The 14369-nt window shown below is 42.0% G+C and overlaps 1 protein-coding gene across 2 annotated transcripts in view; it reads right to left on the bottom strand.

The window, feature by feature from the left end:
- The window catches only part of ago3a (argonaute RISC catalytic component 3a), a 42290-nt gene that overhangs the window by 15179 nt on the left and 12742 nt on the right, over window positions 1–14369 (bottom strand). The window contains exons 2-11 of one of the 2 annotated variants that reach the window (XM_084943820.1): window positions 10295–10466; window positions 9808–9928; window positions 9394–9602; window positions 8081–8217; window positions 4072–4206; window positions 3882–3969; window positions 3251–3398; window positions 2959–3078; window positions 1184–1327; window positions 253–386 (exon numbers count right to left, since the gene is read on the bottom strand). In XM_084943820.1, the coding sequence (XP_084799946.1) occupies window positions 253–386; window positions 1184–1327; window positions 2959–3078; window positions 3251–3398; window positions 3882–3969; window positions 4072–4206; window positions 8081–8217; window positions 9394–9602; window positions 9808–9928; window positions 10295–10466 (1408 nt within the window). The remainder of the gene's footprint in view (window positions 1–252; window positions 387–1183; window positions 1328–2958; window positions 3079–3250; window positions 3399–3881; window positions 3970–4071; window positions 4207–8080; window positions 8218–9393; window positions 9603–9807; window positions 9929–10294; window positions 10467–14369) is intronic. The other variant, XM_084943821.1, reaches the window with a different exon arrangement.

The raw sequence follows: 14369 nt of genomic DNA, 5'->3' as shown, positions 1-14369 counted from the left end.
TACCTAATTTCTGATTCTGTTGATGTTTTAGTTAATTTTGGAAGATTTAAACCATTTTTCAAAAACAAACTTAAGTATTTTAATGAGAAAGGCAAAAAAAAGACATGATTTAGAAATGTTTATGATGACATACTATAAATATACTGCACCGTGATGTGATTGAGCGTCACCACCATATTCACAGTGAGACAAAAGAACCTACAAAGGAGACCACTGGGATGAGGAAAAACATATATTAGCACAGGATCTCACTTGAGGATTTCTTCTCGACACTGCCTTTGTGTGGCGAAGCAGGCAATGGCCCACATCTTGATCTCTACCCCGGTGTGGAACTGCTTTCCCCTCATGTCCCACACGCCATGGCTGGGCGTGGCTACAGTGCGGTTCTGAAACAACACTACAATCTCAGGCGATGTATTTGCGATTATGCAGAAAAACACTCACACACATTCACACTCCTCATACAGACTCAACAACCACATACAGGTAAACGCAGTTTCGGAAAATCCACACAGTCCAAACGCACCCATGACCCACACCAAACTTGTACATAAATTCACATTTTGACAAACACAGACTCCATAAAAACAAGCTTTTTTTTGTAAAATTTAACTTTTAAAATCTTAACTTGAAATCTTACTGCAAACCCATTTGCACTGTGTGCTGCAGACTGTAGCATTTACGATGTAATTTACTGTGTGCATAACATTTAGTAAAGTGTGTATTTCTGTGTCAAAGGTTTCATTATTACGTTACAGTTGGTGCTTTCCTCCAAGATAAACAGAAAGATGTTAATCAACATTGAGGTTCAAGCTCAATAAGCTGCTTCTACTCTTTAGCATTAGCAATGTTTTTTGCTCCGTATCCAATGTACTTGAGGAGCGATCCAATCATGAATTGGGTGATCTTTTGGATTCAAAATAATCTTTGTTGCAAATTATTAAAAAGTTAAAATGTCCAATTGACCGCCTCAACATCGTGAACTTATTAAACGTTTCTAAAAATTGAAATAAAAGGCTGCACTACTGAGACTGAACCACAAAGACCAAAAACGGTGACATCATGGAGCACACACAGAAGCCAGTGGGTTAATTCCCCCATAGAGAAAGTGGAGTAAAGGCTGCAGAAGGGGAGAGCGTGTCAGACAAACAGAGAGAATGGGCGTGATTTAAAGGAAGGGTACCATAAAGTGCTCTGTGCTCACCCTGCCGCCGTACTGCAGCATGGGGGCGGGTAGCACTCGCCCCGTCACGTGGGCCATCTCGTCACGCACTTTGAACTGGAACTCCTGCACAAAAGGGTCTGCCTCATAGTTGGCACTGCGCACCTGGAAGCAAAGAGTAGTAAAATTAGGCAGGGTCAGGCTAAGGTAACTTTTGACAGCATGACTAAAAGCCACCGCAGTGCTGTGAGGGTGTGCTATAGAGGCAAGCATTCTCCCAAAGTTTCTGCTGCTGCTCGCACACTTACAGGGGGGGGTTTGCAAATTAAAAGTAACCTTTGAAAAATCTGCAATTAAAATGACATATTTTTCTCTCGCCTTTAAATGATTAACACATCACCACCACTCTGCCTAAAGATGACTGAAAACATAGGGGATACACGGATCTGTGTCAAGTAACAAAATCTGATCGCCTTTAAAGCTCAGTGTTTAAACCTTATACTCAATGTGTTAATATAAAAACAAGTGTTAAACACACTAGGCTATCCACAACCAACCTCGAAAAGCTGGTTGTGAGGTAGAGCTGTAACAAAGTTAGTCTTAAAGTGTTCATATGATGTTGATGCAAAAGGAAAAAAAGACTAAATGAAAATTACTGACATGCCACAAAATGTCAAATGTCAGCACTTCTGTCCAGAACAGGACCCATGACCACAATAACCAAAAGTATTACAGGATCCATTATGTAGTTCTGACAAACACAGCTTATCTGCTTGTTTTGTCCTCCTGCAACATTCAATCTGTTATTCCAACCACCGTGTTCTTTCAGTTACGAGAAATGTTGCGTATAATGAAAATGCCAGCGCAGTGACATCTACAATAATTTCCTGTGGGCAAACGTGGCCATTTTGCTCCACAGTCAACAGATAGCAAGACAGGGTTTAATAAGGTAAGGGCAGGTATTACATGTGTGCTGCTGATCTGACGGTGGCCAGAGGGAGTCACTACATAGTTTGTCATCCTCTCTCTAAACAGTATGCTGCAGACACTATAGTAGCTCCACATTAAAGCTATTAAGATTACAACATTTTGTTGAGCCTGCAGTGACCAAATGTGATATAGAAACGTGTAGACCTGCCTCTGTTCACAATATAAAATGAGAATGTAGTCGAGGAGATTATAAGACCCATAATTTAACACAAAAGGTGAACAGTACAGCAACCAAGTATCAACAAGCCTAACAATGCACCCAGTCACCCCTGACCCCCAAAAGAGGCTCTTACTTTTGACCTCTAATCTAAACTCAACCACTGGGAATGCATTCTTGAAGCACTACAGAGGGATGAAATGCTCTGCTGGTTTAATTTTAACAGCAGTAAACATAAATACATCAGCAATACATGCAGCAGTATTACTAATAATATACTACTGAATTAAATTTCAAGCTACCGTTGCCTAATAAAGCAATACAAAATGTGTTAAATTATATCACTAAAATATATTAATATTATTATTTGATAATAACGTAGTGTGAGGGGGGGGGGGATAAACTGTAAGAATAAAACTAAAAGTTCAAAATCTAGGGCCTCCTTCACATTTTTCCAAGGTTGTCCAGTGGGCCAGATTGGAGCCTTTGCCAGGCCAATTCTGGCCCGTGGGCCTTATGTTTGACACCCCTCTTCTCTACTGAACAGACAATTCTTAAAACACAGCCTTTTATTGTAATTTCCTATATTCAAACCGTGTGCATGTAGAAGACAGGAGAGCCGTATTCAGAGGGCATTTCCAGAACTCACCAGCCTGCTGATCTCCTCCTGTCTGTCAGGTGCAGAGCGAGCTGTGGCTTTGATCATAGTGGAGGTCTGATTATCTGTCAGCTTCTTGATGCACCGTTGACCAGCTACAATATTACACACCTGCAAGGAAACAAAAGCAAATAAGAGGCTTTCCTTTTTTCTTCTCCCCCGGGCAAACCGGAGCTTTTTCTCCAGCTGCTCTGGGAGCTGCCCACCAGACCATCATGCTTGATTTAATAGTTACTGTCAGACCCCCCATAACTGAGTGGAAATGCAGCTTCTTTTCTCTCACCTCTAGGGGCAGGTAGGTGTGCTTTTGCTCCTGGCCCACCTGTAGACAGGGTAAATGTGGATATTTGAGCTGCAGGTTGTACTTCTCCCTGAAGTACTGGGCTACAGTACGCTCTACGGTCTGGCCATTCTCCAGCTGCAGAGGGAACCTGCAGAGAGGAGAGTTTTTGTCAAGAGCAATGCAAATGTTAGAAAGAGCTATTTAACTGCTAAAAGTCTTAACATATTTTTTTTATTTGTTTTTAAATAGATATTTGGTTTATTGTCAGTTTCAGGATGAAAGAAATGGTTTGGGGAAGTGAGCAATGACTACCAAGCTTAGATCCGCATGTGTTTTTGTCAGGCTTAAACTGACAAATCACTCTTTCTGTGATAATTTCCCTTTTAAAAAAAAAAAAATCAAACTGTAGTCATGGCACACAGAGCAGTTCAGTCCCGACACTGCAGCCACACAGCTGCCTCACGAATGGATGACTAACATCGAGCGCATGGTTGTCAGATGAGTCAGCCATTATCTGGTTTGTTTGGTGGCGATTCGGTGAACACATCCTCTGGTTTCCCCTGCCTTCATCTCACTCGCACACTGTTCGCAGTGGCTCCTATTCCCTTGCCCGCCCCAGAGGCTGACTCACGTTTGATGGCTGGCAGGTCGACGGGTCACGTTGCAGACGCGGTACTTCCTCCGCATGGTTCCACAGTGCGTCACCTCCACCTTTAAACCTGGCGAATAATATAAAGTGTTACCATTAAGTATTTGCTTTTGTATGAAGAGCTGTGATTTGTGGCGTCCCAGTTTAATCCGATTTGAACTCAACTCGTCACCTTTGATTTCTTTGGTGAATTTGACCCTGTGCGAGTCTGTGAGAGGCCGAGGCTGCTCGTCGATGTTGTGAATATCCAGCACTTCACACATGAACTGGATCACTGGCTGGGCTTTGTAGAAGGCTGTGGCAGACACTGCAAAGGCAAAAAAACCAACTAGTGTCATTTAGGAACAACAACAACAAAAACAAAACCGAAAAATGAATATGACGCACTGCAAACAATATCTAACTGAAAGAGAGAGAAAGAGAAAAAAGTTATATCGAGTCAAAAATCATGTTTTGTTTATTACTGGACAGGAATCGACATCAGAAAAAAAATAAAAGGCTGTCCAATCAACAGAAAGAACATTTAGCATTACGTTCTTTTTCTTTGCCAATTTCCCTTTTCAAGTTCGTCTTCTGGTGCACCCACGGAAAACATCCAGTACAGCCACCATTTTTACAGCGATTTCGAAAGTTTCATGACGTCAAGAAAAGCTCGTTACCTGCACCGAATTTCCTCTAAGGTGCCAAAATGACACCAGCCTTCAATTTCACTTTCAATTTGATGAAGACAAAGAAGTCACAGGAAACCAAATTTCGTGAGCAGAACAAGTGGTGACACTTCTGCCTTTTCAGTGCACGGTTAGCAGGCAGTGGAGGTATGTGCCAATGGGACACTTGCAGCACTTCCCAAAGAAATTGTTTTCAAGTGGAGATAAGAATAAAAAAAAATAAAAGCTTAAATCAAAACATGACAGTAAAGGATCAAAATCACCGTATAAAGACCAGCTGAGCTATAACAGCAAAGAAGACTCCAAAAGGAACAAAGTGTATTCCTGATGTTCATTCAAAATGTGCATGGTAACCACACAGCGCAGGAAGCATGATTCATGCAGAAGGGGATGTGGAGGCTACCTTGCATTAGCACCTTGTGTATAAGCACATAAAAGTAGCTGTGAGATGAGAGGGGGAAACAAAAAAAGAACAGGTATGACAAAACTAAAAGCCAGATCAAAGGAAACCCAAAAATGGACACGGGGAGATGGAGAAGTGCGGCGGTGAGGATGAGAATCTTGAGAAGTAATCTAGTGATGCGTTGTCATCAACATCGTCTCTGAAAACACTAAAAACGCACATCTATGACGCTTAGCTTACCTTCCCACGCATTCTGTTTTCATTATCTATGCGCAGAAGTGTCTGAGTCACCGAAGTAAAAGAAAACCTTTAAAAACATCTCACTGCTCTGCAATTAAAATAATTTCATTTACACTCACTGGCTAGTTCTTTAAATACACTTTGCTTGTATCGGGTTGGACCCTCTTTTTGCCTCAGAACTGACTTAATTCTTCACAGCACTGATTCAACAAGGTGCTGGAAACATTCATCAGTGATTTTGGTCCATTTTTACATGATACCATCAAACAGTTGCTGCCGATTCGTTGGTTCCACATCCATAATGCGAATCTCCTACTGCTCTATTGGATTGAGATATACGTGAACTCATCGTCATATTCAAGAGACCAACTTGAGATGATCTGAGATTTGTGAGATGGCATGCTATTCTGCTGGAAGCAGCCATCAGAAGTATACTGTGGTGATGGACATGGTCAGCATCAATACTCCTGTAGTCCAAGAAAATATCCCCCCACACGATTACATCACCTGCAGCAGCCTGAACCAAGGATTTATGGCAGGACAGATCCATTCCTTCATGTTGTTTTCACCAAATTCTGACCCTACCTCCATTCAGGGGGTAGGGTCAGAATTCTTCTGCTGTAGCTCATCTACTTTAAGATTCTATGTGTTGTGTCTTCACAGGTGCTCTTCTGCATACAGAGTAGCTATTTGAGTCATTTGATTTGAAGCCGTTTGTAAATGCTCCATTGATGTCAGACTCTAAACACTAAAGAAGGCTGAACCATGCTACACTCAAAGTTAATTCTAATGCTCATTTTGAACCGCAGCAGGTCGTTCTGACCACGACTAAAGTAGTTGCTGACATGTATTTGGCCAATTAGATTTTTGACATTAAAGACCAGTTGAATAGGTGTACCTAATGAAGTAGCTGTTGAGAGTACTTACACACTATTTAAGGTAGGCTTACTACTTTGCTTTACAGCTATACAATGCAACATGTGAATGGTTTGCAAACAGTCGGAGTTCTAGTTTGCTGATGAAGAGCAGACAAGACACTTCAGGTGGCCAAGTGTTCTGTACAAGAGGCCAAAGAAGACAAAGAAAGAATCAGAGAGCAGCAGAGATGCTCCAAAAGAGACAGCGGCTTCAAGCACTTAGAACTAAACAAAAGCTGTCTCAAGGAAACGCTCCACACAGCTACCCTCCTGACCCCAGAAACACCCACTAGTCTCATATATGTAGGCACAACAGCACAAGCACACACATACATGCTTCTCTCCGTCTCCACAGCAACAAACTAGTCAGTTCCCATCCAGCCAAGAACCCACTTTCCTCCATGTTCCTTAGGCGCTCTCTCGCTCACGCTCACACACTCTCTTATCAGCAGCCCTGCCAGACACAATCTCCAAAAGCCTCCTGCGGTGTGCATATGGCAGGACACATTCTCTGCCATCCCCTCTGCCACATATTTTTCCACAAATAACAACAGATTGAAATTGTAGTGCATTGTCTCGTGTTATGTTTCTCTACTGATAGGAAGCTCAAGCTAGAGCCAATTATTGATTTAGATTTTCAACAGTTCTACTCATTTCCAAACAACCCACATTTAGCCAAAAGAATTAACTCAACGCTAACAAATCGAATCGGTTTTCCGGTGACTGAACATAAAACGGCAGGAGTTTCGAGGTTGGTTGCCTGACAACACAAGAGCAAAAAGCTAATCTTTAAGACTATGTTCACACTGCAGGTCTTAATGCTCAAATCCGATTTTTTTGTCTGCTTGTTCACACTACAACTAAAATGTGACAGCAAACACGCTCTAGTGTGAACCCTCAAAGCGGCCCACATGCGCAAAAGAAGGCGTCACACACAACGCGCTCTGTTTAGACCAGACCAAACACTATTGTTTGACTGATGGCCGTTAATACAAAGACTTGTTTCGGACTTTACGTTTCCCAATTTTGCTTTAAGTTATAAAGTTATTTTGTTATTTACATATGGCCTAATTATTATCCTTATTGCAGTTTTAGAGAGGAGCGGTGCTTCAAAGGATAGTTGCAGATTTCTGTCAGAATCTGCAGATTATATAGTACAAATAAAATGTTCACGTTTCTCCAACGTTGTCTTCCCAACAGTTTCACTAACATCTACACTGGATGGCCAGGAAGCATTCACGATGTCTTAGCGGGCGCTTCTCCGGCGCTGATAATTGGCGTCTGTCTTGTGTCAGTGACGTAAAAGACGGATTTAATGCGACATGACCATTCAAACAGCAGTCGCTTTCTGAAACATCAGATATGTATCGGATTCAGTACCACGTACGAAAGTGACTCAGATGGGATTTGAAAATATCGGATTTGTCATACCATGATCGGATATGGGTCGCACAGGGTCCAAAAAGTCAGATTTGATGCGCTTTCGCCTGCAGTGTGAACGTAGCCTAAGTTTCTCTTTAGACTACAGAAGGTATTCATGAAAACATTTGGCCCCCAGTACAGCATGAAGTGAGCCTGCCAGACCCCATAATTGCTATTGAAACAAATAAAGTTTGACATGCATCTATTAAGAAGCATGTCAAAGTTTTGTCCAATAAAGTCATTACATTTCTTCAAATAAAAAGTGGAAAGATCATGTGCAAAAACTCTAAAAACTGTAACATGGAGACTTGATATTATAATCCAGCTTCCCCAGCTGCAAAAGTGAAACGGCAAAATTGATTTTGTGACTGTAAACAACCAAAAATTGAATTACAAAGAAAAGGCTGTGGGGGTGTTGGGCATTTTTCAATATTTAGTAATATGAGGAATATGGACTTTACTCTTTTGTTTTTGAGTCAAGAATTTAAAAAAAAAATGATGGCAAGGAAAACACTGGGTTTTTGTTCTTACCGTCAATGTTTAGCATCATCTTCCACATGGCAGGGCGCACAGATTGGTGGAAACCAAACCAAACTTCCCTCCCACCTCCCAGAGGATGGTCGTAGCCTTCTGGAGCAGAGAAGAAGGATCGGCCCACTGGAGTGTACCTAGATGCAGAAAACGGGGAATTATAAGTTCGATATTAAAGGGAACCCAATCATACTCATTTCCAGCTCCACAATTTTTTTCTGGGCTCTAGTAGAGTAGCTCTATATATGACTAACAGGATATAAATCTGCAACTTGATGCAGTCTGACCGTGTCTGTAAGGAGGTGTTTTAGCAATTCTCCCTTTAAGCCACCTGTTAATCAAGCCAGCTTTCTTCTGATTGGCTGACAGTTGCAAACAGAAGATTAGAAAAGTAAGTGACTGAGGCCAATGCTGTGTACCTGAGATAGCAATATTAAGATATCCCCTCTCAATTACATCATCATCATCAAGAGTCCTAAAGCAGAGCATTTAGAGCAGCCTGAATTTTTTGGCTCATATGGATTAGCATACCATGATCTCACGGCTATGCCTGAAAAACAAAAGGTCAAATAGGAGCAAAAGAAATCGGTGTTGAAGATGAAAGAAAAAGTAAAATTAGCTTGAATTGAGAATGTAGGTTAATATGAATTTATGCGGAGTCACATTCAGCTGCTGTTCAATATGGCCTGAAAGTACATCAGCGAGATGAGAGGGTGGTAACATTGCCCGGACCCATTAACCTCCTATTACCTGCCCAAAAAGACTCATTATGTATTGTATATAGGTCTCATTCGTCTTTGCAAATCCTACATTTGCAGTGTGTCAAAATGCCAATGTAATACCGGGCTGCCAGAACCTGTGAGCACAGCTAAATGAAAGGTGTCGATATTACCACTTTTTAATAATGCTTTGAAAAAGGTTTTCATTACAGCTCTGGCAATATTGTGTTCAACTGTGCTTTTGCTGAGCCTTAGGGAAGCGATACTGAATGAAAAGGTGGTAAGGTGCTTGTGAGCGACCGTGTCAGCCATGTTTGATTTCCGCTGGGATCGGAGTGCTGATATTAGTGCTACTAGGACAAAATAAATACATTGTATTTGCTATGAGTATCTCAGGGATTGGGTTTTACAATGTCTGTGTTTGGTGACTGAAGATAAAGCTAAAGAAAGTACAGAAAAAAGGTAAAAGTAAATTAAGGATGAAAACGTTCCTATTTTAAGTTCATTCCATAACTTTATCTGCCAGTTATCTTACATGGTATTATAAGGAAATCATTCAAGGAAAAAAAAACATGACAGCAATAAGCAGCTCACTTCATGGAGGGCAAGTTTCGCAGTACTACGTCCACTGCGTGTACAGGGTTGGTGCTGATAGGCTTGTCCAGCTCAAGGGGTTCAGGCATGCTGCGGCCAGTCAGCACCTCGTGGAGCATGTGCCAGCTGACGAGAGACACGAACTTAATGGAAACTTTGAAGGGCCGATCTTTCCCTCCCTCTCCTGGGAGAGTGACATCCAGGTCCACCTGTGGGCCAAAACAAAAGGAGTGCAGACAGATTGATGCTCTGAACATTGTCTACGTTCTTTAACAACTGCAGGGATGCATCGTTTCTCACTTAAGGTGATAATGAGCAGCTGAGATTGTGTGTCTGAGTGCAAGTACATTCAGTTTGCACTGAAGAAAAAGGAGCGTTTGTCTCCTTTGTGTCTGTGTCTTTTCTGCAGCTCACCCCCGTGGGTGCCACAGGCAGTGGGTTGGCTGTGTACAAACTCTTCTTTCCATCGTAGACTGGCCTGCGATCCCCAAAGATTGTCACCTTGAAGTGCTGCACCATAGAGTCAACCACCTCCCTGCACAAGATGAACACAAAGGATTTGCAGTTGTTCTGTCTCTTGTAAAAAAAAAAGTGCATGCCGACAGAAGTAACAGGCACAACTTTACACTGTGTGCTGTGAGCTCTCCACTGGACAGAAGCGGCAGTTGGCAGCTATAAGCCAGGCTAAAAAAGCTAGCATTAGATTTTGCTTTCATCCCGTGCCCCTCCTGTACAACGCAAACAATATCTTCTGTGTACAACAACTACAGGTACGCTCTGGCAAGTGCTTGGTCACTTCAAGCTGCTCAATATTTCATGATGGATTAGAACGAGAAATGTAGCTAATGTAAATATTGCATGTGAGAGGTTTTCCAGAAAGCAGCCAGTGGATCAATCTTACCTGTTGACTCGCCGTGGGCACTTGTCAGGCTTGATGTCCACCTCGTAGAGGTAGACATCCATCTTGGGGATCTCCACCTGGAAGCAGTTGGCCAGCAGCTTGATTGGCTTCCCCATGGTGCCATAGCCAGGCCGCCGAGGCATGGAGAACAGGGACTGGGCCCCAACGGCTCCTGAGGGGGGGGGGGGGGTAAATTAAAAGATGATGTGAGGTTGATACACATCCTGGAACCTTTAGCATTTAATGACCTTTAGTTTATCTTCAGTAAAGTCTAAATGGTGATTAGATTTAGCAATATACAGGGAGTGCAGAATTATTAGGCAAATGAGTATTTTGTCCACATCATCCTCTTCATGCATGTTGTCTTACTCCAAGCTGTATAGGCTCGAAAGCCTACTACCAATTAAGCATATTAGGTGATGTGCATCTCTGTAATGAGAAGGGGTGTGGTCTAATGACATCAACACCCTATATCAGGTGTGCATAGTTATTAGGCAACGTCCTTTCCTTTGGCAAAATGGGTCAAAAGAAGGACTTGACAGGCTCAGAAAAGTCAAAAATAGTGAGATATCTTGCAGAGGGATGCAGCAGTCTCAAAATTGCAAAGCTTCTGAAGCGTGATCATCGAACAATCAAGCGTTTCATTCAAAATAGTCAACAGGGTCGCAAGAAGCGTGTGGAAAAACCAAGGCGCAAAATAACTGCCCATGAACTGAGAAAAGTCAAGCGTGCAGCTGCCAAGCTGCAACATCACTGGAGTGCCCAAAAGCACAAGGTGTGCAATACTCAGAGACATGGCCAAGGTAAGAAAGGCTGAAAGACGACCACCACTGAACAAGACACACAAGCTGAAACGTCAAGACTGGGCCAAGAAATATCTCAAGACTGATTTTTCTAAGGTTTTATGGACTGATGAAATGAGAGTGAGTCTTGATGGGCCAGATGGATGGGCCCGTGGCTGGATTGGTAAAGGGCAGAGAGCTCCAGTCCGACTCAGACGCCAGCAAGGTGGAGGTGGAGTACTGGTTTGGGCTGGTATCATCAAAGATGAGCTTGTGGGGCCTTTTCGGGTTGAGGATGGAGTCAAGCTCAACTCCCAGTCCTACTGCCAGTTTCTGGAAGACACCTTCTTCAAGCAGTGGTACAGGAAGAAGTCTGCATCCTACAAGAAAAACATGATTTTCATGCAGGACAATGCTCCATCACACGCGTCCAAGTACTCCACAGCGTGGCTGGCAAGAAAGGGTATAAAAGAAGAAAAACTAATGACATGGCCACCTTGTTCACCTGATCTGAACCCCATTGAGAACCTGTGGTCCATCATCAAATGTGAGATTTACAAGGAGGGAAAACAGTACACCTCTCTGAACAGTGTCTGGGAGGCTGTGGTTGCTGCTGCACGCAATGTTGATGGTGAACAGATCAAAACACTGACAGAATCCATGGATGGCAGGCTTTTGAGTGTCCTTGCAAAGAAAGGTGGCTATATTGGTCGCTGATTTGTTTTTGTTTTGTCTTTGAATGTCAGAAATGTATATTTGTGAATGTGGAGATGTTATATTGGTTTCACTGGTAAAAATAAATAATTGAAATGGGTATATATTTGTTTTTTGTTAAGTTGCCTAATAATTATGCACAGTAATAGTCAGCTGCACACACAGATATCCCCCTAAAATAGCTAAAACTAAAAACAAACTAAAAACTACTTCCAAAAACATTCAGCTTTGATATTAATGAGTTTTTTGGGTTCATTGAGAACATGGTTGTTGTTCAATAATAAAATTATTCCTCAAAAATACAACTTGCCTAATAATTCTGCACTCCCTGTACTCCTTAGAAGATATTACATTATTCGCTTGGAGTTTCATTTTTGACACAAGCAATTACTTATTCATTTAAAAAAGAAAGAAAGAAAGAAGATGCACGATGAATTAAAAGGTACTTTTCTGTTTTTTAATAAACAAACATGGGGAAACAAACATGCTACACTCAGTGAAACCACATCTAACACTTAGAACTTAATCCTGCATACAGAGGAAAGTCTAGAGATGATGCAGATACGCAGGGAAACATCTAGTAAAGAAATGAATAGTAATGACTGTGTACTGAATACTGTCATACCTAAAAAAAAAAAAAAAAAAAAGAGAGAGAAAAAACCCACAGACATGTAAGCTCTTTGACATGTGCTTCATGACACATCGACTCACAATGAAACATGTATTCGCCTCATTTTAACTATATACAGAATGTGAATGAGGAGGTGCATGAGTCACCAGATGAAATACTCTTGATGATGACCAACCTATTCAATGATGCAAGACAACAGCTTCTATCATAAGAAATCTCTCATCCAAATAACAACATAAAGCATCAACGGAAACACTGCGAAGAAAAAGAAAATAAACAAACTCAATATTGTGACTTCACATCCCTCCGACATGACTGTCGTCACATTTCAGATGACTTTTAACAAGATCTGCCAACTCAAGGAGGAGCAGGAAAAACAATGATTCAACTTTCTCCTGGAACTGTAACAGCACCGCGCAATATTAATGAAGGCTAGTTGTGTAGCACTAAGAGAACGAAAAACACGTATTGGGCAGTTGACCTGTGTGCAACACAGATCACACATTTGGTCTTAAGAGAACATGCGCACACCAACACCAAGACCATGAGATGTCTTTGACATGAGTCACTTTGATCCAGAAACGGAGCGTTCTGTTCAACTTAATGCACCACGCTCATGTCAGGGCTATTTCTGGCTCTGCTGAGGCTTGCCTTCACACGGCCCAAACAATTATGCTGATGTGCCAATACACTGTTTGGATTCAACTTATAATGCCACAGTTCACTAGGATATTGTTATACAAGAGACACTTTTACACAAAAACTCCAGAGAGACTCGCTTTATGCATGCCTCTTCACAACCACTTTTTTCAGTTTTCAATGCCTGGGGCTCTGCCCCCAATGTGTCACTGAAACATGAGTCATATTACGTGTGTGATTCATTGCACATTTCTGTCATCTGTGGGTGATACTGGGGTTGAGGGCCCAGCTGAAGGGAAGTTCATAAAAACCTCTCCACAACAGAAACAGAAACCTTCTGTGACGAATCAGCAGACAACGTGAGCTTGTTTATTTACAGTCGGGCTTTGGAAGCTGGTGCTCTCTGCCCTGCTCAATTTTTCAGTTGCTCCCCTGGTGGGCTCTGGAGTGAAGGCTAACAGGGTTGATGGAGGGTAAAAGCCACTTGTTTGAAATAGCTGCTGGGGTAAAATGCTGAAAAAGAGAAGTCTGGAATTCCTGTCGTGGTCGTCTCTCCCACACAAAACTATGTGCACACGTACTTTGTAATGGTAATTCCCTTGGGCCCCTTAGTGAAACTTGTGAGGTAAGCCTGATTTGAGACACACAGGCGAAACAGAAAAGAGGAGGAAGACATTCTGATCAGTCTGAATGAAAGCAAGAAAAGGTGTGTGCTAATTCCACAAATTCCAGTCCTTGATACAAACTTCCAGAAGCTCTTCATTAATAAGAACGCTTCTTTTTTGTCACGGTCCCAGTGAGGTTGGGAAGTTTTAGAGGGGTGGCAGGGAGTGGTAGGATTATAGCAGGCAGAGTTGGCTTTTTCTAGCTTTCATCTACCTCTGACTTCCATTCAGTGTGAGTCACAGAGCCACCACAGGCACAGAAACACATACTTGAGCATCCTGTTCCTGGATTATGCAGTGAGTGAATTACAGTAGCAATGATGGGGTCTTGCGGTGAATAAAAGAAAAAAGGAAGAAAAAAAAAAAGAAACGAAGAAACAAAAAAAAAAAAAAAAGGCATACCAAGAGCAACAAGCTGTGGCATTGCACACACAGACACACACCCCTACCACTTACTTTTGTTTCGATATGAAAACCACATATGGATGTACAGTAATTTGTAGCTGTGGTTTTGCACCGGCATGCTGAAAGAAGGGCCTTGTATTTCCCACGTTACACAATTAGTTACTATTTCTGGCATTTCGCACAAATGTCACGTCTTCCTGAAACAAACGTTTAGTTCTTTGAAGCTAAACGTCCCATCA

This window comes from Perissodus microlepis, chromosome 11, assembly GCF_051167445.1.
Source record: "Perissodus microlepis isolate ML-2025 ecotype Zambia chromosome 11, ASM5116744v1, whole genome shotgun sequence".
NCBI lineage: Eukaryota > Metazoa > Chordata > Actinopteri > Cichliformes > Cichlidae > Perissodus > Perissodus microlepis.
The sequence above is the reverse complement of the archived record's forward strand: the minus strand, read 5'-3'. Positions and strand labels throughout refer to the sequence as shown.